The 24,439-nt window shown below is 48.7% G+C and overlaps 1 protein-coding gene and 3 long non-coding RNA genes across 4 annotated transcripts; 2 read left to right on the top strand and 2 right to left on the bottom strand.

The window, feature by feature from the left end:
- The first annotated feature begins 80 nt into the window (after window positions 1-80).
- On the top strand, window positions 81-4,797 carry LOC111930437 (uncharacterized). The gene is made up of 2 exons (XR_002865165.2): window positions 81-386; window positions 1,613-4,797. It is a non-coding gene; the product is annotated as an uncharacterized LOC111930437 (long non-coding RNA).
- LOC147652432 (uncharacterized) lies at window positions 791-6,206 on the bottom strand. The gene is made up of 2 exons (XR_015288005.1): window positions 1,598-6,206; window positions 791-1,139 (listed from the first exon to the last, which is right to left on the bottom strand). It is a non-coding gene; the product is annotated as an uncharacterized LOC147652432 (long non-coding RNA).
- A 1,236-nt stretch (window positions 6,207-7,442) lies between these two features.
- Window positions 7,443-11,171, bottom strand: LOC147652431 (uncharacterized). Its single transcript, XR_015288004.1, has 2 exons — window positions 11,028-11,171; window positions 7,443-8,056 (listed from the first exon to the last, which is right to left on the bottom strand). It is a non-coding gene; the product is annotated as an uncharacterized LOC147652431 (long non-coding RNA).
- A 7,297-nt stretch (window positions 11,172-18,468) lies between these two features.
- LOC111930415 (uncharacterized) lies at window positions 18,469-24,162 on the top strand. Its single transcript, XM_086892987.1, has 7 exons — window positions 18,469-21,321; window positions 21,469-21,693; window positions 21,792-21,895; window positions 21,988-22,038; window positions 22,353-22,719; window positions 23,502-23,678; window positions 23,978-24,162. The coding sequence occupies exons 1-7, from the start codon at window positions 20,313-20,315 to the stop codon at window positions 24,079-24,081; spliced, it is 2,037 nt and encodes a 678-aa protein (XP_086749113.1). The 5' UTR covers window positions 18,469-20,312; the 3' UTR covers window positions 24,082-24,162.
- The last annotated feature ends 277 nt before the right edge of the window (window positions 24,163-24,439 follow it).

Raw genomic sequence — 24,439 nt, 5'->3', positions numbered from 1 at the left:
TGGGCTGAGCCAATCAGCTTGGGGAGGGGGCAGTCTGGGCGTTTCCAGGGCGCTGAGGGGTGTGGGCGGCTCCGGTGGCTGAGGGGCGGTGCCGGCACAAGCCGGGACGTACGGTTCTCCTTTGTTCTGCCGCTCAGCGGGGTCCAGACACCTGGCAGGGTTGCTACATTTCTCTGGTCATCTCATGCTGCCGTTTCTCTGCCCGGTGGGGTACAGCCTGCTCCCCAGGCTCTCTGGTTAGGCGGAGTTGTAGAAAACGGCGCTCTAGAAAGCAGTTCTGGTGAGAGGTGTGTTTAAAGCAGCCCTACCACGCTGGACACCTGTTTGGTGGTGCCGCTCCATGCAGGCACCTCTGTCCTCTCCAGAGCTCTGTTCCCACTTTTCAGGTCAGCATTTATCTGTTCCATTATGTTAAAAATAAATCTCCAAGGTTTTAAAACCTTGATAGCATCATCATCCCCTTTTGAGACTGCTCTAGGAATATAATGTCCAGTCCGTTGCCACATATTTGTATCAAAAGCCACTTCCTTGGTTGTATCTAAAACGTGGTTCTTTGCCCACGTTATTAAAGCTAATAAAGCTTTTTTTGTCATATTCTAATCCCATTTCTTGTAAAAAGAGCAATCACACCTTCAGAAGTAGAGGTGGTTGAGTGGATATCCAGCCTCCCTTAGCTCTGATGAGTATTTTCTTCTATTTGTATGGATAAGGCCAGAAACTATTATGGATTTTAAGTGATTTTTCACTGCAAACAGCTTTCTTCTCTGTGTGAAAAACGAGGTTCACGTAATTTTTTATAGAATTTAAAAGTTTAATAAAAAAAAACAATTAGGAGAAAAAAATAAAGTCAAGTATACAGATACAGCCGGGTGTCTCTGCATTCAGCCAAGAGAGCACACCTTACTAACAAAGGATTGTCCCTTAAAAACAGAACCCTACTACATAGGCATAAATTCTCATACATATTCATACACTCTCATACATATTCATACATTCTTCTTAGGATCTTTGGTGTTCTTCTGTTCAGTTTTCTCTTGCCCCCTTCCCAATCTTCTTTGGCACCATCGAGATTTACATTTCCTGATACCAGAAATGCAAGAAATTCCTCCCCCCAGAGTTCTGGTCACTGCTGTCTTCGTCTGGATAAGATAGTTTACAAAAAGAAAAAAAAAATGGGTCTCCAGTTATCTTTTTTCAGTCTTTGGGTTATACAGACAAAAGTAGTTTTTGTTTTAATGCTATGTCATAGCTGAACATATATTTATTATACCACTATTTCTAAGTTTCATCAATAAGAGAAATAAAGAAAACTACATTAATACAACAAAAATTTCCATTCTTATACACATAACATTCATTTTAATATTTGCGAAAAGCCAACAATATATGTATCTATTACAGCAAGAATAAGGGCCAGACCCAGGGAAGATATTCAACTATCTCCTTTTGAATTGATGTTTGGAATTCCTTATCCTTGTAATTCTCAGCCTGGGGCAGGGGGTAGAGATAAGTGATGTGTATCTAAAACAGTATGTGGCTCGGATACTGTCTCTTGTGAAATCTCTTTGACAGGAAGCTCAGCTGACACAGACCTTACCTTTGGACTTTGCAGTGCATAACATCCAACCAGGAGACTGGCTCCTAGTTAAGGAGTGGAAAGAAGCACTACTGGTGGCTAAGTGGCGTGGACCTTTCCAGGTGTTGCTGACCACAGAAACAGCCGTCAAGAGAGCTGAACACGGGTGGACCCATCACACTCGGTGATGTGTCAAGGTCTCTAAAGCTCCAGAGGTTTGGACATCTCAGCTGGAAGAGAAGGATGGGAAGCCATGACTGACACTCTGCAGGAGTGGACTGGAGCAGTAGCCGTGTGTCGACATCGGGGGAAGCCCTGAATGCCTACACACAGACTGCCTGCTGAAATAGTCTGTATGGGCGTCCTTACTCTCAAATCTCCAGTCTATTCAGAGACTGCCAGCTATTCACCACTCTTTACAGAAGTAAAAGTGAACGCCATTTATTTCTATCTTTAGCACACCTTTTATAGGGTTCTACAGGGTCCATGGGCTTAGCAAGTTACCATTGGCTAATACACACAGGTTTACATTCTTTCTCCTGTACACAAGGATATTGTTTTGCTTTACTCTCTCTTCTGCAGGAAGGTTTCAAGGACTTTAGCCTTTAATATCACGACTTATTTCAAAGACTGGTTTGTGCAGACAGGCCTTTACTAATATATATCAACACTTCCCTCTTTCTCTTTTTGTACAAACCAGGCTTTGGATGTGACTCATTCTATACTCTTATGAAGGCAAGATAACATACAACTTAGACTGTCATTATTAACATTATAAGTAAAGTCTGCCCCCCTTCTAGCACAAGAGACCTCAACCATCCAGTGATACCCAGCTGGTGAACCAACTTCTAATGGGGTCACTATCTTCTTTCAGGGCATGTAACCCATCCTGTAGCTGTTGTAGTTGCTTATGGATGGAAGCTGAATGATCAGTTAGATTCAGACAGCCTTCAAACTCCTCACAACCATATCCTTGTGCTAAGATCAAGAAATCAGTTGCAGCTCAATTTTGTAATACTGCAAGACGTACACTACTCACATCGGTTAAAAGTTCACTTAACATTGTGGATGTTAAGTTCAATTCTTTCTTAGTCTAACAAGTGAGCTATTTTAGAGTTGCTAAGCCTTAATTCATACAGGCTTTGCTTTGACTGTTTGATGTTTTTTATTTTATCAGCCACATTAAGCAACTGGTGTAAGCTTGGATGGAACAAAGTAAATTTCCCAAGATTACAGGGTCCTCTATATGGATTAGCAGGAATCTCATTCCATGCTCTATCTCCACAGATTAGGAATATGGAACTAAGTAATCGCTTTGGTAATTGTCCTGTGAGATTGCACCATGAATAAAGGCTTTACTTTCAATGGTAGTAACGAGATCAGCCATAGGGCTGACTTCAGCCCAGTGCTGCATTACTTTGTTAGAATGGCTTTTGTTGGGGGTTCAAACATTATCCATCCACCTGAGGTATTGGTGGAACTTAACAAATCTTATTCTTCTGGGGGCTCTATAGTAACATTAAGAACTTTGATAATTTTCACTTGCCAGCAGGCTTCAAGTTGTCTTAATGTGAAGCCAACAGTGCAACTGCACTCTTGCAACATTGCCAATTTATTCAGTCGAGTCTCATTACTAATTAAACCTTTAAATGCTTGAGGATCCCATTCAGGGACTCCTATGAGACAGGTGTGGAAAGGATCTCCAGGTGTGGCTAGGCTCAAACACATTGATTTTTGGCCTATCAAATGTGCCAGAGTGACCCATATGTTCTGTCACTTTTGGATGTTAGTTAGCAGACAGCTGGTTGGGACTACACACAGCACAATTACTATAAGCAGTTTGTTCCATGCAAATGACACCATACTTGCAAACTCACAGCTAAAACTTTAACATTAAATGAACTTTCAAAGATGTTTGCACTAGCTTTTGAAGGAGGGAATGCTTATACTTTATACTAATATAACAATTACTATATAGGCTAAACTCTTTATCTTAAACTATTATCTAACTACTTTGAACACACGTGCTCTGGTATGTATGTAGTCTAAGCATGAAAGCAATTTGCTGAAAGGGTAAACACACAACTACAATTTGCTTTTTATACAATTAGATGGAGTCTCTACACTTTTCTTAGGTCTTCTACAGAATTTCCTTCACAGATTATGATTTAACACGATTCAGTCTCGGAACATTCACTGTTCCCGTGATGTCAGCTGGCAGCTGATCGGTGACTGAGGGCTTTGATGTTCAGGTTGTTCTTCAGATCCTTCTAAATCTTAAAACAGAAGACACAACATCATAATAACAACATAAAATTTCTGTTGTCAACTGTCTGTGTAGTGTTGGGACACAAGTGTGTCCTGACAGGTCCACTTCTGATCTTGTCTGGAGTACCAAGGCTGTGTGGTGACTTCTCTGTTCACTGGATCTCATGTGTTCAGAGGCAGACAGTCTGGTCAGATGGACAGGTGACCTATTTGAATCTGCCAACAAAACACAGACACTTCTCTCCTTGAAGTTAATGAATTACACTAATCAAATGCTTTTAGGGCATCCATTTCCCCCGTTTTCTTAAAAAAAAATAAAAATGAGATGTACTTCTGTTATACACATCAACATCAACACAAAACCATATACACAATGAATAAGAACCTATAGCAGTTAAAAATCAATCAAATTATAAACATTATTAATAACATATGTAATATAAAACTACCACTAACTACTAAAACACTACACCAGCATCCCATAGTTTGCAAACAAACAGAAACAATAAAAAAATCAGTGAAGGATTGGATAACCACCTCCAGAAATGATTCTCCAAACCCACTTCAAAACTGATCCAGCTGTCATATTAATAGGGTCAAATTGCTGAGTCAAAAAGTGACTCAAATACTCTTTTGGTACAGAAAACATCTGCATCTGTGGGCAAACATTCCGTCCAGGTAAAGTCAAGGCTTGGCCAGGGCCTTAGGCTTTAAACTGGAAAGATGCCTCAACTCATTTCTAAAACAAGGTTCTCAATAGTAGCAGCTATGAGATGCTTACAGCACAGCAAACTGTTAAAATGCATTTGTACAAAGCAAATGATCAGAAGCCTCAGGTACCAGACCAATTAAACCATGCAGCAGTTGGTTTAATCTGAAGCCTCTCCCATGGCAGCTGTGCCTCAGCAATGGTACATCTTCTTAAAATTCTGGAAACACTGAAAAATAAGAAAGCTATAACAAACAAAAACTGCAGAGATTGCAACAACCAATAGAACTCCCTATGAAGTCAAGGGTGTCACAGACTGTATTCACTTCTATCCACAAGCAGGTGTTCATCAGCGTTCTGTCACAGCTGTTTCAGTTGTGGCTATCTTAATTTCTCTAGGAAAATAACTATACTTTCCAGTTTAAACAAGTGTCTCCAATAAAACATAAAACAAATTAAACAATATTTAAACCTAACAATAATTATTTATGACAAAAGGAAATAACAAAACTTAACCTTAAAGGAATATCTAAGTTATAAAACTTAACTTAAAAACATTCAAGCCTGAACATAATAAAACTTGACTATTCTTAATTCTATTAACACTTAATCTATATTAAATAGAAACATAACTTAATCTTATTTGGTTACTACAAAAAGGCAAATAAAAGTTTGATATATACCTTTTAAACACAATATAACAGTAACATGGATTCACTATAAAGATTATAAAAATGTAGCAAATGCATCACAATTCTATATCATCTAGCTTTGAGAATAACTCACAATAACTGCAGATGTTACTAAAAATACTTATTCATAACAGGAATTTGCCTAGTATATGCTTAAGTTGGTTAGGATTTTAAAGTGCAGTTTTTCTAGAGAAAAACCACAACAACACAGGATTTGGCAAGTTGCCATTCAGCTTTTGTAGCACTTTTCAGAAGCATTAAGGCCAATTCTTAAACTAAAATCCAAAATCCAAATTGGTATATATGCAGTTATACGTGTTTTATATAACAAAAAGACTCACATTGAAATTACCTTATTAAAATTGTGGAAAAAACAAGCAAATGGGTAATACATACTTTAACTTAACGTTGTATTGTACAGTGAGGTTCTCTTAACTAATTATTTTTTAAACTACAAATCTCTTCTGTAAATAACATTAATTGGAAGATTTTCAGAGTAGCTGTGAATCATACCATATTTTTTAACCTTAGGTTTTAAAACTAATTATTGCAAGGTAACTTCTGTTTTAATATTCACCTTAAACACCCTTTTTTTTCTTTTTTCCTTTTTTTTTTAACTTTCAAAGAATCACAATAATTTCTCTAGTAAAACTCTAAAAACTGCAACTGCATAAACTCATAATTACCTAAAACACAAAATTAACTCTAAAAGGGTATATAAAAACAGTTTAAAAAAACCCAATGAATCATGACTGCTTAACAAACTGGGTATTTCCCAGTGCTTTTTCTTAGAGAGGGAGTGGGGGGGTGGACTGCCTGCCCTGCTGCTGCTCTCTGCTGCTCTTATCTTTCTTCACATTCTCCACATACTCTCGCAGAGAGGAAAAATGGGGAGAAAGAGGAAAAAAAAACCTCCCAAAGTTAACTTTAACACATACAGTTTTTTCTCTCAGTTACTCTCTCGTTGCTTGCAGATAGAGGGAAGAGGACACGATTTACAAAAAATCAAAAAAGGAGCAAGCGATGTTACACGAAAAGTCTCTCATGGCCAGGTGCTAACAACGGCGACCATTGCAGCTTATCAACTTCTAATTACAGTGATGAATTTTGAAATAGATACCATATAGTTCGTGATTTTTTGGCTATTTTGTCTCTCCTTGAAGCTGTCTGAGCCACCTGTTTCTGCTCAAATGCTTCTGTAATTGTTCAGCGTGGCCTTGGAACTTTTCTTGCACTGCCTCTGCCCCGAGGGTGTCTTTGTTCCCTGCGCACACCTCAGTGCTCCCCCATGTCCCCCTGGTTCGGGTGGAAACCAGTCTAAATTTGGCTTCTTTTCTTCCAGGGTAGTAAAGCTGGAACTTAAATAAGATTGTAGTGTTAAGAGTGACTCCAAAAATGAAGCAAATAGTTCCGGATGTATCACATCCTGCTGTAACTGAACAGATTCTGTTCATTGTTTCAGCGTTCCCTGTGGAATCTCTTTCTCATTATTTTCTTCTCTCTGACTCTCCCTCCCTCTCTCCAAGGGCAGCATAGATAGGAGTGCTTGCCCAGCAGTGGGAGGTAAAGGCATCTGCCGCTGTGACGCAGGTAGAATTACGGGGCTCACAGCCTCAGCATATCTCGCTTTTCTGTTTTTTAAGGTATTAATTACAGTCTGCCAAGTTCGACTGAGAGACACAGTGTCCTTGCTCTCTTCCGTAATTGCTGTTTCCCATATCAGAGCCTTTATATCCGTTCATTCCTCAACTGCAAAGAGCAGTGGGGGCACTGCAAAATACCAGTGACAATTAGCCCATGTAATGAGCATATCCAGGTCTTTTTCCCGGGCTGCTTTGCCTCGTTTAACGAGAATGCTAAGAAGCAGTTTTTTCGCCACCGCAAATTACACTTCCATGCTAGCGGCAAATGGCAGGGGCGAAGGTCGCGACCCCTCTACTACGCCCCCACACCTCGGACTCCCCCAGCAACCTGAATTTCCATGTCTAACCGCACCACGTCTCACTGGGCTGATGTTGCCTATCTGGTACCGATCCATGGCAGCGTCTATCTGCACTCAGATCCGCTCCACCAACCTTGGTCCAAGGCTCCGTCCCACCGTGCGTGGACCCACCGAAGCCGCCCTGCCCGCAGGGTGTCCCTGTTCGGGCACCAGATATTGAGAGACTGCCAGCTTTTTCACCAGCCTTCACAGAAGTAAAAGTGAACGCCATTTATTTCTATCTTTAGCACACCTTTTATAGGGTTCTACAGGGTCTGTGGGCTAAGCAAGTTACTATTGACTAATACACACAGGTTTACATTCTTTCTCTTATACACAAGGATATTGTTTTGCTTTACTCTCTACTGCAGGAAGGTTTCAAGGACTTTAACCTTTAATATCACGACTTATTTCAAAGACTGGTTTGTGCAGACAGGCCTTTACTAATATATAAAATATATCAACAGGTGATAATCAAAATTGGTGCAATAGGTAGCCTTGGCTACCAAAAGCTCCAATTCCTGGGGTTCCTCTGGTGCATGGGGTAAGATCTTTGTCCACTCATCCCAAATGTCTACCAGGTTGGGTTCTTTCCCTATGAAAGGGTATTCATGGGCCTTCAAAGGAATCCCCACCAGGCAGGATGAGAGAAGGTTGGTGGCACTGCCCATGGAGAAGCACATGTGTTCTTGTGTGAGAGTCTTTGCGAGGGTGATCCACATGTTCTCCTGGGGCTGTGCTACTAGCCAGGCATCCACAGCTGATGTTTTCAGGAGCATCCAGATGGTCAGGAACGTCAGGAACCCAAGGATGGTTTTGCTCTCCATTTTCTATAACAAAACATAAAAAGATTAGCTCTGACTTTTAGGGGGGGAACTATTTTCTTTTTCCCCTTCCTCTCCTGTCTCTTCCCTCTTTCTAAAAAAAAAAAAACTATAAGCAGGGAACGGGTATTGGGGATGAGGTAGTTGGTTGCTGGTGGGGCTATTTTGTGCATAGAGGACACATGACCAGACACCAGCAGCAGCATTGAGGTGCATGTTGGTGTAAACTGGCAATTTGGGTTAGGTAATGAGGGGAAGAAGGGGAAGGGAGAGAGGGAAAAGGGAGGGGGAGGGAGTTAAGAAAACTTGAGCAATGTCCCAGTGTCAGGCTTGACGTTGGCTCTTGTCTTGTTGCAGTCCTGGTAGCAGGACGGTTTGGCTTCTGTCTGGTTGATGGTCTGGTGGCAGGTTGGTTCGGTGGACTCCGACGACATCTCCGTTTCCAGGCTGCAGTGGTCTGTTGTTTTTCTGGACCTGTGTGGGTCTCAGGAGACTTTGAAATTTCTGAGTCTGGTGCAGGGTTTGTAGGGCCTAAATAAGGTTTTACATTTTTCCCTGGCAGCCACTTAGGTCCTGATGATGTGGACAAACAAGCATACCCTCTCCGCCAGGTAATCACTGGGAAAGGTCCTGATGTCATTTGCTGTCGCTCTGATTGGGAACGGCTAGAAAGAACGACACAGGACTCTCAAGGGAGTCACAACACGAGAATTCCTCAGTTTATTGCTTCAGGCCTGTCTTATAGACAGATACGTGGAAAGCACAGAAAAGAAACCCTTATTGGTTAACAAAGTGCTACATCACCATCATTGGTCAGTGGCACTTTGGCCCCCTGACTCTCTCCTGCAAGGAGAAACAAGAGGCTGCAAAACAACACCTGCAAGGCTGTTTAGTGTCCCTGAGAATTGTTTTAATTCCTTCTCATATTTTTCCCAGGATACTTTCTCAGGCAGCCTGAGGAGCCATGCGGCCTGCAATTTGTACAGGCACTGTGGTTCAGATTTGGCATCCATAATTCACCCTTTTCTGTTAGAAAAAATAAAAAAGGCAGTGTTTGTTATATTCTACTGGGCCCTTGTAGGATAGAGAACAAACACAGCTCAAGAGGTTTCTTTACTAGAACTTTGAATGGATGCTGATCTAGAATTCATTTAGAATTTTGGCTTATGTTTTGGAATTTAAGAATTGTTCTCCTTGCAAGGACTTGATGGTTGAGTTTAATATTTCTAATTCAGTGAATTAATACACACACTATACAAAACACTATATACAACATTGTTAGTCTGTTCGAATTGACAGTCTAACATGTCAATAGAGTAGTTTGAAAGAACACCAAAGTGATAAAAACAATGTACAATGCAATTTATGCTGCTTTGATCCCCTCTTCTTATCCCGCTTTTTTTTTTTTCTTTCTTTCTTTTTTTTTTTTCACTGGATTTTTTCTTCAAGTATAATTGAGGGGTTTTTGAGGGATTTATAAAGTTTACATGGCTGCTGTTGTTGTTCGTCGGGTTTGAACAGTAGTTCATGAATTTCAGGAAGGTTCAGGGAACTTGAAGTTACCATCTCCTCGCGGCTGGTTGTCAGCTCTGTAAACACAAGACTTAAAAGGTACAAGGTGAGCAAATTTGGGTCCCGCAGGGGTTGCAGGACACTGGTGTGGCTCAGGCCGCTGGAGTTGATGGACTCGTCGAGGTATTTTTTCAGGTTGGTGCAGAAGGCCCTCCCGGTGGAGGGGCCTGCCGCTGTCTTTTTCTCCCCCCGCCACCTTTATGGGTGCGGGGGGGCCGCTGCTAGAGCTCAGATCGGGAGCGCAGCATGGCAAGCGCTCTCTCTCCCTCCCGCGCCTCCCCGCTGGAGCGCGGGGGGAGAGCAAGGGCGAGTCGTTTCGCGCACGCGCGGGGCGAGCGAGGTTCGCCCCCCCCCCCCGCGCTTTCTCGCCGGTGCTTCAGACGCGCGGGGGGAGCGATGCCTGCCACGGGCCTGGCCCCGGCCCCAGATCTGGGCTTGAGCTCGGGTTTCTTGGGGTTCTTGCGGCCGGCCGGCAGCCGGCCGGTGGCGGCGGGACGGCGCAGGGGGAACGCGAGGTTGCTGTTTCCCCTCCCCCCGCCGCTTCTCTGCCAGGGGCAGCCACGCGCCCCGCCGCGTTGGTACCGGGGGGACTGGTTCGCCAGGGGCTTCCGGCGCCGGCGGCTCACGCGCCGGGCGCGGGGGGGGCTGAAGAGAGGCCCCTCTGCTGGCAAAGCCCGCGTGCCGAACTCCGCGGATGGCGGCTGCTCAAACCTCTCTGGAGAGGGAGATCTCTGGGCCGCAGATTGCTCTCGCTCGCCGCCAAAGTCCTCCGAGGGTCTGGGCAGAGTTAAAAGAGCACTATGCAGCTCATCCACGGTTTCATCTCCCAGTCCCTTATCTTGTACAACGGAGGAACTTTTGGCATCAAAGTTTCTCATCCTGGTTTTACTGTCCTCAGACTGGCTCCGTTCCAGCACTTTAAAAGGCACTCCCCAGGTGGCTGCCAGGCTACACACGCTGATATCTCCGTTAATGAATTCTGACCATAAATGATTCTCTATCGACAGCCAAATCTCGAGATCAAAGGCATTGTCCATAGTTATAACAAAACCTTGCTCTTTCACCCACTGAAATAAAGCACGCATGGCATCTTCAGAAACACTGAGTCCCATGCGGGGCAGGGCATCCTGCCATGCAAGGTAGGCAAGCTGTTCATCAGCTGCAGTACACTTCCCCATTATGAGGACTTTATCTTGGCGGCTCCGTGAATGCAATTATGCACACGCTATAGGCTCAGACCCGGGATTTTGAGCTCTGCTTCACCAAGACAGCCGTTCCAAGCCCACTCACAGGCAGGCTCCACTATCCCGTTGGTTTCCAGAACCAGCTTCCTCTAGGAAAGCCCAGGAGAATTCCACTTACCCCTCCAGGGGGAAGGGCTGGCTTTTTCCCGCTCGCTGCTTACCCTCAGGGGATTAGCAGAAGTCACGTCGGTTGCTCTCTGACCTCGGGGGTCGGCTGCACTTCACATCGGGTTACCGGACCTCAGGGGTCGGTTCAACATCACGTCGGGCGGTCACCAGATGTCGTTCCGATTGGGAACGGCTAGAAAGAACGACACAGGACTCTCAAGGGAGTCACAACACGAGAATTCCTCAGTTTATTGCTTCAGGCCTGTCTTATAGACAGATACGTGGAAAGCACAGAAAAGAAACCCTTATTGGTTAACAAAGTGCTACATCACCATCATTGGTCAGTGGCACTTTGGCCCCCTGACTCTCTCCTGCAAGGAGAAACAAGAGGCTGCAAAACAACACCTGCAAGGCTGTTTAGTGTCCCTGAGAATTGTTTTAATTCCTTCTCATATTTTTCCCAGGATACTTTCTCAGGCAGCCTGAGGAGCCATGCGGCCTGCAATTTGTACAGGCACTGTGGTTCAGATTTAGCATCCATAATTTGCGATTCAGGATCCTTGATCAGCACCGGCGGCTTCTCGGTGAGTTTGGCATGGGTCGAACTGGAGAAGTGCCGTATTACAGGGGGGTCAGGCTCTGTAGATGAACAGTTTAGAAAATTCATGACATACAGAGCTTTCCAGAGCCTCTCAATGGGAGGAATGATCTCTGTTCCTCCCCGCTGCTGATCAAGGACATTTTTCAGGTTTTGGTGTGTCCTCTCCACAACTGATTTCCCTGTAGGAGAATGAGGTATGCCTGTGGTGTGCTTCACTCCCCACTGATTGAAAAAGTCTCTTAATTTGTGAGAGGTGTAAGCGGATCCATTGTCTGCTTTAATTTATTCCGGGACTCCCAGGGTAGCAAACGCAAGGAGAAAATGTTGGATGGTATGCTTGGCATTTTCTCCTGAGTGGGCTGTGGCAAACACTGCACCAGAGAAGGTGTCCACTGAGACGTGTACATAGTTAACTCTCCCGAAGGACGGGACGTGAGTGACATCAGTTTGCCATATCTGGCAGCTGTTAACTCCTCAGGGGTTAACCCCGGAGTTAATGGCAGGTATCTGGCATGATTGGCAATTGGGACAGGTGGCAGCTATTGCCCTAGCCTGGTCCCTGGGTAGTCTGAACATTCTAATCAGTGCAGGCACGTTTTGGTGGAAGAACTTGTGGGACAGTTTTGCTTGTGCGAAAATGTCTGGGACAATGACTGCTCCAGCAGGCATGGCTAAGGCGTCTGCCCTCCCGTTTCCTTCAGCAATGGCACCTGGGAGGTCAGTATGTGCCCTCACATGCATGACATAGTATGGTTGCTTTCTGTGGGAGATAAGGTATATTAATTCAGAAAGCAATCTGCATAAATTTGGGTTAGAGACCTCTTTCAGAAATGCGTGTTCTGCTCTCCTAGCTATTCCAGCCACATAAGCCGAATCGGTCACCAGATTGAAAGGTTCTTGGAATTACTCAAAAGCTCTGAGGATGGCTGCTAATTCAGCAATCTGTGGTGATCCCTCAACCACTTGGACATCAGACTGCCACTTCTGTGTCTTGGGGTCTTTCCAATTCATGACTGACTTGTGGGATTTCCCCGAGCTGTCTGTAAAAAATGGCAGAGCCTTGAGCGGTGTTTTGCTGTGTAATAATTTGGGAACCAAATTAAATGTGGTTTTGAAAAGTCTGCGGCCACGTGGATGGATAGAAATTTGGCCTGAATAGCTATCGAGAGCGAACTGAAGGCTCTCACTGGTTTGGAGCAAAGGCTCCAAATCTCCAGTTGTCAGTGGGAGGAAGATGCATGCGAACTCACAATCGGCAAGAGTGCGGTGATGGGCTCTAGCCCTTTTAACAAGTTCAGCCATGATTTCCTGCAGAGTGGTAACAGTCTTAGTAGGTTGGTTATGTGTAAAGATCCACTCGATGATAAGGAGTGGATCCTTCAAAGCCATGTCCCATTGAAAAACGAGCGTGTGTAAGTGCGGGGCCTTCCCCAGGATAACCAGTTGGAAGGGCAGGCCAGGGTGTTACAGTGTTTACAGATGGCTCTTGGAAAACAGGGAAAGCCATAGGAACATGGAAAGAGGAGGGTGAGTGGCAAATGTTGGAAAGTTATCAGAACGGACCTCCCCACTTGGTAGAATTACATGCTGTAGCTATGGCTTTCCAACGTTTTCCCCATATCCCTCTAAAGATAGTAACTGATTCTGCATATCTAGCTGACATCACATAGAGATTAGACCAAGCACTGTAAAAGGAAATTGATAATGTGCCACGGCGGCGGAGGTGGCAGGGGTGCCGCGACGACCCGGAAGAAGCGGTCCGCGGTTGGACTGCCCGGGGGCACAGGCACATCCTCTGCCTGGTGAGTGATTTCAGCTCAGCTCAGCAGCAGCGTGCAGGCGACGCGGAGAGAGAGACTAGAGCGCTGTGCGGCGTTCCGCAGAGAACTAGCCTTTATTAAAGCAGGGCCCTCGGCAAAGGGAGCCAGTGACAGCAGCTCTCCTCCAACAGGGGAAAAACTGGGGTATTTATAGGGGAGGAGAAGGGCGCGGGGGAAACTGGGATCCATGTATCGGGGTAGGATGGCAGGGGAGAGCACCAATGGAGTGTAACAGTTTAACGTAACTAGCTCCAAGATTTCCGGGAGTGACACTTTTCTCCCTCTGAGATAAGGTGCCTTGCCTCCAAGGGAGAGCCAGGATCTCTGAATCAGCTGGTTTCCCGGCCCCCAGAATAATGCACAATTATTATTCAATCTGCTAAAGACTCTACACCATGGCATCCAAGCCAGAACCTACCATTATTCTATTTTACACATCAGGAGTCACGCAAATCTACCAGGTTTTATCACAGAAGGCAACGCCAGAGCAGATATGCTAGTGAGCCCTGCCTGGAGAGACACCACAGCCAGACACACTAGCACAAGCAAAAGCATCACATGATTTCTTCAATCAGGGTGTTTGAGCCCTACAACGGCAATTCCAACTGACAAACACAGAGGCTCATAATATTGTTAGCACCTGTGCTGACTGCCAGGGCCACACTGCACCACTGCAGCTGGGGGTAAACCCTCATGGACTGCATGCCTTTCAAATCTGCCAAACCCATGTCACACGCATCCCTGAATTTGGACGCTTTCAGTATGTACACTTATCCACTGATACCTTCTCATCAGCAATATGGGCTACAGTGCACACAGGAGAAAAGGGTCGGGATGCCATTGCACATTAGCGGTCAGCCTTTGCTGTTTTGGGCATCCCTCCCACCATCAAAGCAGACAATGGCCCTGCATACACTTCACAGAGAACAAGACATTTCCTACAGCTCTGGGGTGTAGCACACCACACAGGAATTCCTCAACTAGCAATGGGACAAGCCACTGTGGAAAGAGCACATGGCGCTTTAAAACATATTACTGAAAAAGAAAAGGCAGGAATGTCTGGTGAAACACCACAGAGCAAGAGAGCCAAGGCTATTTACACACTAAATCACCTAACAGTATCAGAAAAGTCCCAGAACCCAGTCATTTTAAATCCCTTTCTAGCATTACAATCATCTGGAGATGAACAGTTGCCTAAACCCAAGGTACTGGTGAAAGACCTTCTCACTAAGAAGTGGGGAGGCCCATGGAGTTTCATTGCCTGGGGAAGGGGATATGCCTGTGTTTCCACAGACACTGGAACAGAATGGGTACCTGCCAGATGTGTCTGTCCTGCTCTGTGTCCTGCCTGGGACCACAAACAACAGCCTCCTGACAGAACCTCAATGGATGGAATGGAGCAGATTGAAGAGGAGTTGTTGTTCTGATTGGGAACGGCGATAAAGAACGACATGGACTCTCAAGGGAGTCACAGCACGAGAATTCTCTGGTTTATTACTTCAGGCCTGTTTTATAGACTGGTACGTGGAAAGTACAGAAAAGAAACTCTTATTGGTTAGCAAAGTGCTACATCACCATCATTGGTCAGGGGGCTCACTACCCCCCTGACTTTCTCCTGCAAGGAAAGCAAGAGGACAGACAAACAGCACCTGGCAGTTGTTTTCTGTCTCTGAGGATTGTTTTGAAATCCTCCTATGAATTTCCCAGGCTAGCTTCTCAGGCAGGACTGAGAGGCCGTGGGCCTGCAGCCTGCTCCAAAGCTAGCATCCATAATTCACCCTTTCTATTAGAAAAAATAAAAAAGCAGTGTTTGTTACATCCTACTGGGCCCTTGTAGGACAGAGAACAAACACAGCTCAAGAGGTTTCTTTACTAGAACTTTGAATGGATGTCGATCTAGAATTTTGGTTTACGTTTTGATGTTTAAGAATTGTTTTCCTTGCAAGGACTTGATGGTTGAGTCTAATATTTCTAATTCAGTGAATTAATACACACACTATATAAAACATTGTTAGTCTGTTCGAATTGACAGTCTAACTTGTCAATAGAAAAGTTTAAGAGAACACTAAAGTGATAAAACTCACATTAAGTACACTTAGATTTATACTCAGTGACACTCTACTCAATTTTACTATGCAAAATCCATAAACTTTTTACAAATCTATTAACAATGCACAATGCAATTTATGATGCTTTGATCCCCCCTTCTTATCCCTTTTTTTTTTTTTTTTAATTGGATTTTCTCTTTAAATATAATTGAGGGGTTTTTGAGGGATTTATAAAGTTTACATGGTTGCTGTTATTGTTCGTCGGGTTTTTGACTGGATTGTGCTGGATGAGGAAGTTTATGGAGGTTTCACTAAGGATGGATAGGATGTAGACTTATTTTAGGATGATTCTTGGCTGTTAGAACAGTAGTTCATGAATTTCAGGAGGTTCAGGGAACTTGAAGTTACTATCGCTTCGCGGCTTGTTGTCAGCTCTGTAAACACAAGACTTAAAAGGTCCAAGGGGAGTAAATTTGGGTCCCGCAGGGACTGCAGGACTTTGGCGCAGCTCAGGCCGCTGGAGCCGACGGACACGGCACCGACCCCGAGGCATCTCCTCGGGCCGGCGCAGAAGGTCCCGGCCGAGGGGCCTGCCGCTCTGTTTCCCTTCCCCCGCCACCTTTATGGGTGCGGGGGGGGAGCGCTGGTAGAACTCGGATCGGGAGCGCAACACGGTTCGCTCTCCCCACCTCCCGCGCCTCCCCGCTGGAGCGCGGGGGGAGCACGAGGGCGAGCGCGTCTCGCGCGCGCAGGGTGAGCAAAGCCACTGGCCCCCCTTGCCGCTTTTTTGCTGGTACTTCGGATGTGTGCGGGGGGGCGCGGGGCCACAGAACTCGGCCCAGCGCTCTCCAGCACGGCAAGCGTGGAGGGAGCGAGGCTTGCCCCTCTCCTCTCCGGGCACCTCCCCGCTGGAGCGCGGGGGGAGCGCGAGGGTGAGCGCAGGGCTAGCGCGTCCCGCGCACGCGCGGAGAGAGCGAGGCCGCTGGCCCCCCCCGCCGCTTTCTCGCTGGTACTTCGGACGCGGGGGGGGGCGATGCTCGCCACGGGCCTGGCCCCGGCCTCAGATCTGGGTTTGGGCTCGGCTTTTTCGGGGTCAGCTGGCGGCCGCCCAGGCCGCGGCCGGTGGTGGCGAGCAGGCGCAGGGGGAGCGAGGTTGCTGTTCTCTCTCCCCCCGCCGCTTCTCTGCTGGGGGGAGCTGCGCGCCCCGCCGCATTGGTACACGGGGGGTTTTTCGCTCGGGCCTCCCGGCGGCGGCGGCCTGCGGTGTTCCGGACCCGCACTCGGACCCCTCGGCGGCGCCCCGCGCGCCGGGCGCGGGGGGGGCTGAAGAGAGGTTTTTCTGCTGGCAAAGCCCACGCACCGAGCTCCGCTGATGGCGGGCGCTCAAACTTTTCTGGAGAGGGAGATCTCTGGCTCGCGGATTGCTCTTGCTCGCTGCTAAAGTCCTCTGACGGTCCGGGCAGAGCTGAAAGAGCACTACACAGCTCATCCACGGTTTCATCTCCCAGTCCCTCATCTTGTACAACGGAGGAACTTTCGGCATCAAAGTTTCTCATCCCAGGTTCACTGTTTTTAGGCTGGCACTGTTCCAGTGCCCTAAGTTGCTGCTAAGTCGCACGCACTGGTATTTCTCGCAACTAGCTCAGTTCACAGGTGGTCCCCTACTGACCACTAAATCTCAAGGTCAAACACATCATTCACAGTTATAGCAAACTCCTGCGCTATCACCCAGTGGAACAAAGCGCGTATATCTTTTTCAGGAATACAGAGTCTCATGCTCAGCAATTCAGGAATACAGAGTCTCATGCTCAGCAAGGCATTTTGCCATGCAAGGCAGACCAGCTGCTCGTTAGCTAAATTACAGCTCTCCATTATGAAAACTTTATCTTGGCGGCTCTGCGAATGCAGTAATGCAGACGCTATCGGCTCTGACCCGGGACTTCGAGCTCTACTTCACCAAGACAGCCATTCCAAGCCCACTCACCGGCAGGCTCCACTATCCCGTTGGTTTCCAGAACCAGCTTCCTCTAGGAAAGCCCAGGAGAATTCCACTTACCCCTCCAGGGGGAAGGGCTGGCTTTTTTCCCCGCTCGCTGCTTACCCTCAGGGGATTAGCAGGTGTTGTCACGTCGGTTGCTCTCTGACCTCGGGGGTCGGCTGCACTTCACGTCGGGTTACCGGACCTCAGGGGTCGGTTCAACATCACGCGGGGTCACCAGATGTCGTTCTGATTGGGAACGGCGATAAAGAACGACATGGACTCTCAAGGGAGTCACAGCACGAGAATTCTCTGGTTTATTACTTCAGGCCTGTTTTATAGACTGGTACGTGGAAAGTACAGAAAAGAAACTCTTATTGGTTAGCAAAGTGCTACATCACCATCATTGGTCAGGGGGCTCACTACCCCCCTGACTTTCTCCTGCAAGGAAAACAAGAGGACAGACAAACAGCACCTGGCAGTTGTTTTCTGTCTCTGAGGATTGTTTTGAAATCCTCCTATGAATTTCCCAGGCTAGCTTCTCAGGCAGGACTGAGAGGCCATGGGCCTGCAGCCTGCTCCAAAGCTAGCATCCATAAGGAGTGACCAGAACAACTTGTTCATCTACCTCGTGGAAATCAGAGACTGTTGAAAAGGGCAGTTCATTTAAAAACTCTTTGTTTACAAATTGTTTTTCTGCTGAGTTTTTCTCACGGTTCTAAATGTTGAATATTTTTGTTTCTTGTTTCTAGAGTTCAAGAATAATGTCAGTTCTAAGCAGTTTCTTGTTTCTAATGTTAAGTTGTAACTTGTACTAGTAAGTAGTTAACCCATGGCATGTTAGCTTGAAGGATTGTGATCTCACCTGCCAGTTCCTGGAAGTGAGTGTTGCAAACTCAATTTAGTACACAAAGCATGTTGCTAGCCGAAGAGAACTAAGTTAGTCAAATTGATTCAAAAACTTAAAATTAAACCTATGCTGTACCTGTTATCATGTCTGCAAAGGGCCCTTGCAGATAAGACAACAGAGAGCAATTTATATTTTTTTTAATTTAACTGAAAAGGGTGAATTGTTGCAGTAGTGTCACAGTGCAGCTGGTCTGGACTGGACTAAGTAAATCTAGACATAACACAAATCTAGTCTGGCTAGCCTAATTTATGTGTGAACCACTGCACACCACTGGCCAGGATGCTGGGCAGGGAAAGAAGTATCAGCCAATGCCTGTCTAGCCCAGGAAATTTGAACTGAGTATTTAAGTGAGTTCTAAATAATAAATGAGGCTGTTTGTCTCATGAGCACCTGGAGCATGAGTTGTGCATTCTTTGTCTCCCCATCCACGACCATCACGTTACACACACCCACTCTTTCCCAAAGCTCCTTGCAGACAGCATCTGCTACAGACACATCCCCCGCTGCCATCCCTTGGCCAGGGGCCTCGTGGCTCATGCCAGACCCTTCTTCCTCCCGAGGAAGCCTCCTCCCAGTAAGGGGGGAGCCCCCCCCCCCCAGCCCAGGATTCTCCAGCTCAGCCCCCCTAGAGCCAGGCCTCCTTCGGAGCCCCACATGCCCTGAGCCAAGTGGGGATTGGTGGCCATCTTGGCCACAGCAACCACAAATAAATTTAGGTTCAAACATAGGACAAGAGAGAAAGGGCCAGCAAAACCTCAGCTCGGGGCATGAGGAGAGCAGACTTCAGGCTGCTCAGGGAACTGGTACGCAAGGTCCCTGGGAAAAATGTTATTGAGGGTGCTGGGCTCCATCATTGCTGGTCGCTTTGGAAACATCACCTCCTAAGGGCACAGGAGCAGGCGATTCCCAAATGTTGGAACCCAAGCAGGCAAGGCAGAAGGCTGGCTTACCTGAACAGGCAGCTTCTCTGGGAAAGAGGATGGAAAAGGAAGTTGTGTGCCCAGTGGGAGTGAGGTCAAGAGAAGAATACACAGATGTTTCTTGCCTCTTGCAGGGAGAAATTTGGTATGCTGAAAGCTCAGCTGGAGATGAAGGTGGCCAGAAATGTGGGACACAATCAAAAGTGTTTTAAAATACATTAATGGAAAAAAACTTTGTAGAAATAACCCTACTGTCCCCTTCTAGGGTGTGGATGGTCACCTCACAAACAGGGATAGAGACATGGTACAGGGGTTTAGTGCATTCTGTGCCTCTGTCTTCAACACTCATCCCTCCCTTCCCACTGGAAAACATTGCATTGTACCAAGGGACACTGGTCCTTGAAGAGGGTAAGTCCTGCTCAGTGGAAAGCAAACCACCCCTGTTTGATCCACAGCATTCCCATCCAAACTCAACATGTGACAGCTATTGGGAAGAAAGACACCTTATCCCAGTCAAAACCAGAGCAGTGGAAGCACCATGAGCACTCCTTGGCAAATCCTGATTTATTTATAACAGAGGCACTGCAGAAATCAGTGAGCTGCTAACAAAATCTCTTCTTGCCCTCAACAGCCCATTCCATCTGAACGGAGAGCTCCCCAGAGACAGAGGAACTCCCTTTGTCTCTGGAGGATTTTTTCAGGCACAGAGTAGTGTTTGTTTCCAGCTGGTAGTGCGGCAACATCTTGGGAGCTGTGGGGTTGACACTGCTGGCACCAGCACCCTTCCTGATGTGCCACCATTTGGTCCAGGGAATGATTCTTTGCAACGGACTGAGCTCCCGTTCTTACTTCCAGGCTTTTTCTGGCCACGTCCATCTTCAGAGATGAGCCAGTTCTGCTGATCCCTGAGGCGGGCTGGGCTGTGACTGCACAAAGGGCCTGAGAGCTGGCATGAGGCAGGGCTGTGATGTCCCACAGTTGTCCTGGCCACAGCACTGTGACATCATTGCGTTGTCACTCTATAACACAGGCCAGCACCCACAGCTGCCAGCGCAGTCGCGATGGGACGTGCCGGAATCATGGATGACGGTGTTGTCCTGATGACTGTGCTTGTCCTGCTGCTGGCCGCTGTGGCTGTCTGGTGGGCTGTTGGCCACTGGCAACCATGGAGACAGCAGACATGGAAAGCGAAGAAGAGCAAGCGCCGCTGGGTCCGGCCTAGAGGCTCACGGAGGAACCGAGGAGCCCCTGTGGCTCCGAGATACTCCGGGCCCCTAGCGGCCCCTGGCAAGTGGCCACGTGCTCCCGCGAGCCCTCTGGACAGCTCCTGCAGCTGGGGCTCCTGCATGGCAGTGGCCCAGGAGCTGCAGGAACTGTTGCTGCTCCTCTGGGATCGCAATGGGACATGTGTGCCGCTCTACTCTGGGATGTGGCAGGCACTCTGGAAAGAACTGGAGGAGCTGGTGAACCGAGGCCACCTGGCCTGCTGTGGCTCGTCTGGTTCCTCCAGAAGCCGCCATCACCCCAGGAGGCTGCTCCCAGCAAAATTCTCCACCACCCCTGGGAAAGCCTCAACCCCTGCAAGGATGGCACACCAGCAGAGACCCACCATCCATGCAGGAACCTCAGGCTGTCAGAGACCCTCCATTCTGCCAGGAGCCTCTGCTATCTCTGACAGCCTCCATCCCTCGCAGAGGCTCAGGGAGACCTGTCAGCCTGCAGAAGATGCAGAGCCCATGGACAGTTCTCCCAGCTCCCTTGGACTCCCAGACTTCAACAATAAGGGTACAAGCCTGACCATTGACATGGCCAGGGAAAGCCCAGAAGTCCAAGTGGGAGCCCAGCCCAATCCAGGGGAGCCTTCTCAGGAGCAGCTGGCGGAGCAGCAAGCATCCTGGAAGCAGCAGTTGTCATCCCACTGCTCCCAGAACTCTGGGCAAGTTGTGCCAGCTGCCAACAGCCCAAGCCTGGTGGTGGAGACGACCCTCAAGACACCAAGGAGGTTCCTCCATCTCCAGGAAGCTGCCCCAAGAAAGCCCTTGACTACCACAAAGGCCTTTCTAAGAGCAGGTGAGATCTCTTGAGGAGCTGTCTGAGGCTCGCCCAGTGCTCTTGAGGGACACCCCAGGCCAGGCCATGGCCCCTGAGAGCAGCCCAGTCCCTGGCTGTTTCCAGTGCCTCTGATGGCACGGCTTCAAAAACCTGTCTGCTTTGCAGCTGCTCCTGGGACCCCCCTGTGCAAAGCCTTGGGCTGTAGCCCCGGCCGTTCTCAACAGCAGAGTCCAACCCACAACGCCGGGGACAGTGACAGTGACGGTGCCATCCAGCCACACTGCACTCCGGCTCCTGCAGCCTCTGCGTGCTCTGCTGTCCCAGCTCTGCTGCTCAACAGCCCGACGGCTGCAAGGCAGTGGCCACTGCTCGGCAGGCAGCAGGAAGCAGGTCAGAGCAACATGACCCACACTGGCCCGGCCCGCTGCACTCGCGGGCATTTGGGGAGGTTCCTGGGCACGAGGGTGATGGCTCGGTCTTGGTCGCAGAGCAAAAGAAGAAGCTGCAGGAGCTGTACCAGCTGGGTCCGCAGCTGGGGAGTGGTGGATTTGGCACCGTGTTCTCAGGCATCCGCCTCTCGGATGGGAGCCCCGTGAGTGGCCATGATGGCTGGGTGTGCGAGGAGGATGAGGGATGGGGAGGGGCAGGACTTGAGCTAAGCCTCTCTCTCTCAATGGCTTGCAGGTGGCTATCAAACGCGTGGCTCGGGACAGCGTCCTGCAGTGGGACGAGCTGGTGTGTGAGCGGGGCCAGCAGGACAGAGCGGGGCACGGCTGGCAGGGATAAGCCCAGGGTGTCAGGAGTGGGAGGCGGTAGATGGCTGGGGGAGCGGGCATGGGCTCAGGTTGCAAGCCAGGGCATTGTGGGCCCAGAGATGCCAAACATCGACAGTAGGGCCGGGCAGGGGGCACCTCCAAGCAACCCCTGGGCAGGAGGAATGCCAAGCAGCAGGGAGTCTGCCCAAGAGGGCACTGGGGCATCCCAGGCAGGAGGCAGAACAGCCACAGGGCAGCATCAGGCGTGCTGGAGGCATCGTCTCTTCCTCACAGCCCGATGGCACCTGTGTTCCCGTGGAGATCGTGCTCTTGGAGAAGGTGGGCTCTGGCTGCCACAACATCATCCAGCTCCTGGACTGGTTTGAGCTGCCTGACAGCTTCCTGCTGGTGATGGAGCGTCCGGAGCCATCGCAGGATCTCCTGCACTTCCTGCTGGAGCAGGGGTTCCTGTGTGAGGAGATGGCACGCTGGCTTTTCTGCCAGGTGCTGGAGGCCGTGCGGCACTGCACTGCCTGCGGCGTCCTGCACCGAGACATCAAGCCAGAGAACCTCCTCCTGGACCTGGAGAGCGGCCACCTGAAGCTCATTGACTTCGGTTGCGGCACCTTTCTCCAGGAGCGCGCCTTCACGCAATTTGCTGGTGAGCCCACAGCCCGGGCCCTGCTCCCAGTGCCAGGCACTGCACGGCCCCATTCCCTCCTCGGCTGCAGGCTGCATCCTTCAGCTGGCTGCTGGCTGCTGGCTGCCCTTTGGCAGCAGATGCTGTGCCCCAGGAGCTGGCTGCTGGCCCTGCCGACGGGGGGAGCTGCAAAAGCCAGGTCCTGGCCCCTCAGCTTAGCAGGCCCACAAGGTCTTGGGCTGCTCCGCTGGCCTTCTTTGCCTTGCAGAATGGTTTCTTGGCTTTGGCCACTTGGCTGGGGGATGTGGGGTGGCCTTGGGGAGGAGTTGTGTCCACCGGTGCAGCTCCTGCCTATGGATGCTAAATCTGAACCAGAGTGCCTGTAGTTATTACAGGCCACATAGCTCTCAGGCCTGACTGAGGGCTAGCCTGAGAAATTCATGAGAAGGAATTAAAACAATTCTCAGAGATACTAAACAGCCTTGCAGGTGTTGTTTTGCAGTCTTGTTTTCTCTTGCAGGAGAAGGCCAGGGGGGGTGATGGGCCCCCCTGACCAATGATGGTGATGAAGTACTTTGTTAACCAATAAGAGTTTCTTTTCTGTACTTTCCACGTATCTGTCTATAAGACAGGGCTGAAGCAATAAACTAGGAATTCTCGTGTTGTGACTCCCTTGAGAGTCCATTGTCGTTCTTTATCGCCGTTCCCAATTGGAGCGACACCTGCCTCTGCCAGGAGGCGGGCACCAGGCGCTGAAAGCCAGCAGCCTGCGTCTGGACAGCGCCTTCTCCCATCTCCCCTAGGAACACGCGCGTACAGCCCACCCGAGTGGATTCACCTTGGCTGCTACCATGGCCATTCAGCGACCATCTGGTCCCTGGGCGTGCTGCTGTATGTCATGGTCTGTGGAAACCACCCCTTCCAGGAGGACCGTGACATCGTGTTCGGGCAGCCCTTCTTCAGGCAGCAGGTCTCTCCAGGTTGGTATCTGGCCTCAAGAAGGCAGACTTTTGCAGATGGCAGCATGCAGCCCAGCATGGCCCTCACACAGCTCCACAGGACATCCATCTGCCCTCAAGAGCTGGCTGCAGGAGGTGGCCCGTGCAACTGAAGGAGCTGGATGTGTCCCACCGTGCCACTCTCCCACACAGGGCAGAGGCGGCTGGGAGGCTGGCGCAGCTCTGAGCACACGCAGCACGGCCCGGGCCCCGTGGGCGCTGTGAGCAGCTGAGCAGGAGCCTTCTGAAAATGACCAGCACTTTCTGGCTTCTCTCCCCAGAGTGCCAACATCTGATCCGCTGGTGTTTGTCCAAGCACCCCGCGGACAGGCCAGAGCTGGAGGAGATCTTGCGCCACCCTTGGGTGCGGGGCAGGTGTTTCTGATGCCTTGTTGGAGCCTCTGCAGCACCCACTTACTGAATCCCATGCAGGACTGAGGACCCAAAAAATAAAACCATGAACCCATTCTAGGCTGTCAAGTCTGGTTCTTGTTAGCAACTTCAGCTAAAGAGACCTCTTGGGAAAAGGGGTAATCAAAGGTACTCCCTTCAGCCTTTGTCAAGCTTTTGATGCCTTTCCTCCAGGATGGTACTTTTGTATCTTCAAGCACAGGCTGTAATACAGCTAGGAGGGTGTTTAACAAGCCAAGAACTGCAACAGTGAAACAACAGCTGCCCTTTCAGACTGTCAAGCTTCTTGGTGTCTCCGGAAATGAAACTAGGGCTGTGTGTGCATTCCAAGG

The sequence above is a fragment of the Cyanistes caeruleus genome, chromosome 6 (genome assembly GCF_971803275.1).
Source record: "Cyanistes caeruleus chromosome 6, bCyaCae1.hap1.1, whole genome shotgun sequence".
In the NCBI taxonomy this organism is placed as follows: Eukaryota; Metazoa; Chordata; class Aves; order Passeriformes; family Paridae; genus Cyanistes; species Cyanistes caeruleus.
Note: the sequence above shows the minus strand (reverse complement) of the source record. Positions and strands in the feature narration are given on the sequence as shown.

Coding starts and splice junctions, on each gene's coding strand:
- LOC111930415 (XM_086892987.1), top strand. CDS start 20,313: ATGGGACGTGCCGGAATCATGGATGACGGTGTTGTCCTGATGACTGTG. Junction 21,322..21,468: donor AAAGGCCTTTCTAAGAGCAG/GTGAGATCTCTT, acceptor TCTGCTTTGCAG/CTGCTCCTGGGACCCCCCTG. Junction 22,720..23,501: donor CGCCTTCACGCAATTTGCTG/GTGAGCCCACAG, acceptor CATCTCCCCTAG/GAACACGCGCGTACAGCCCA.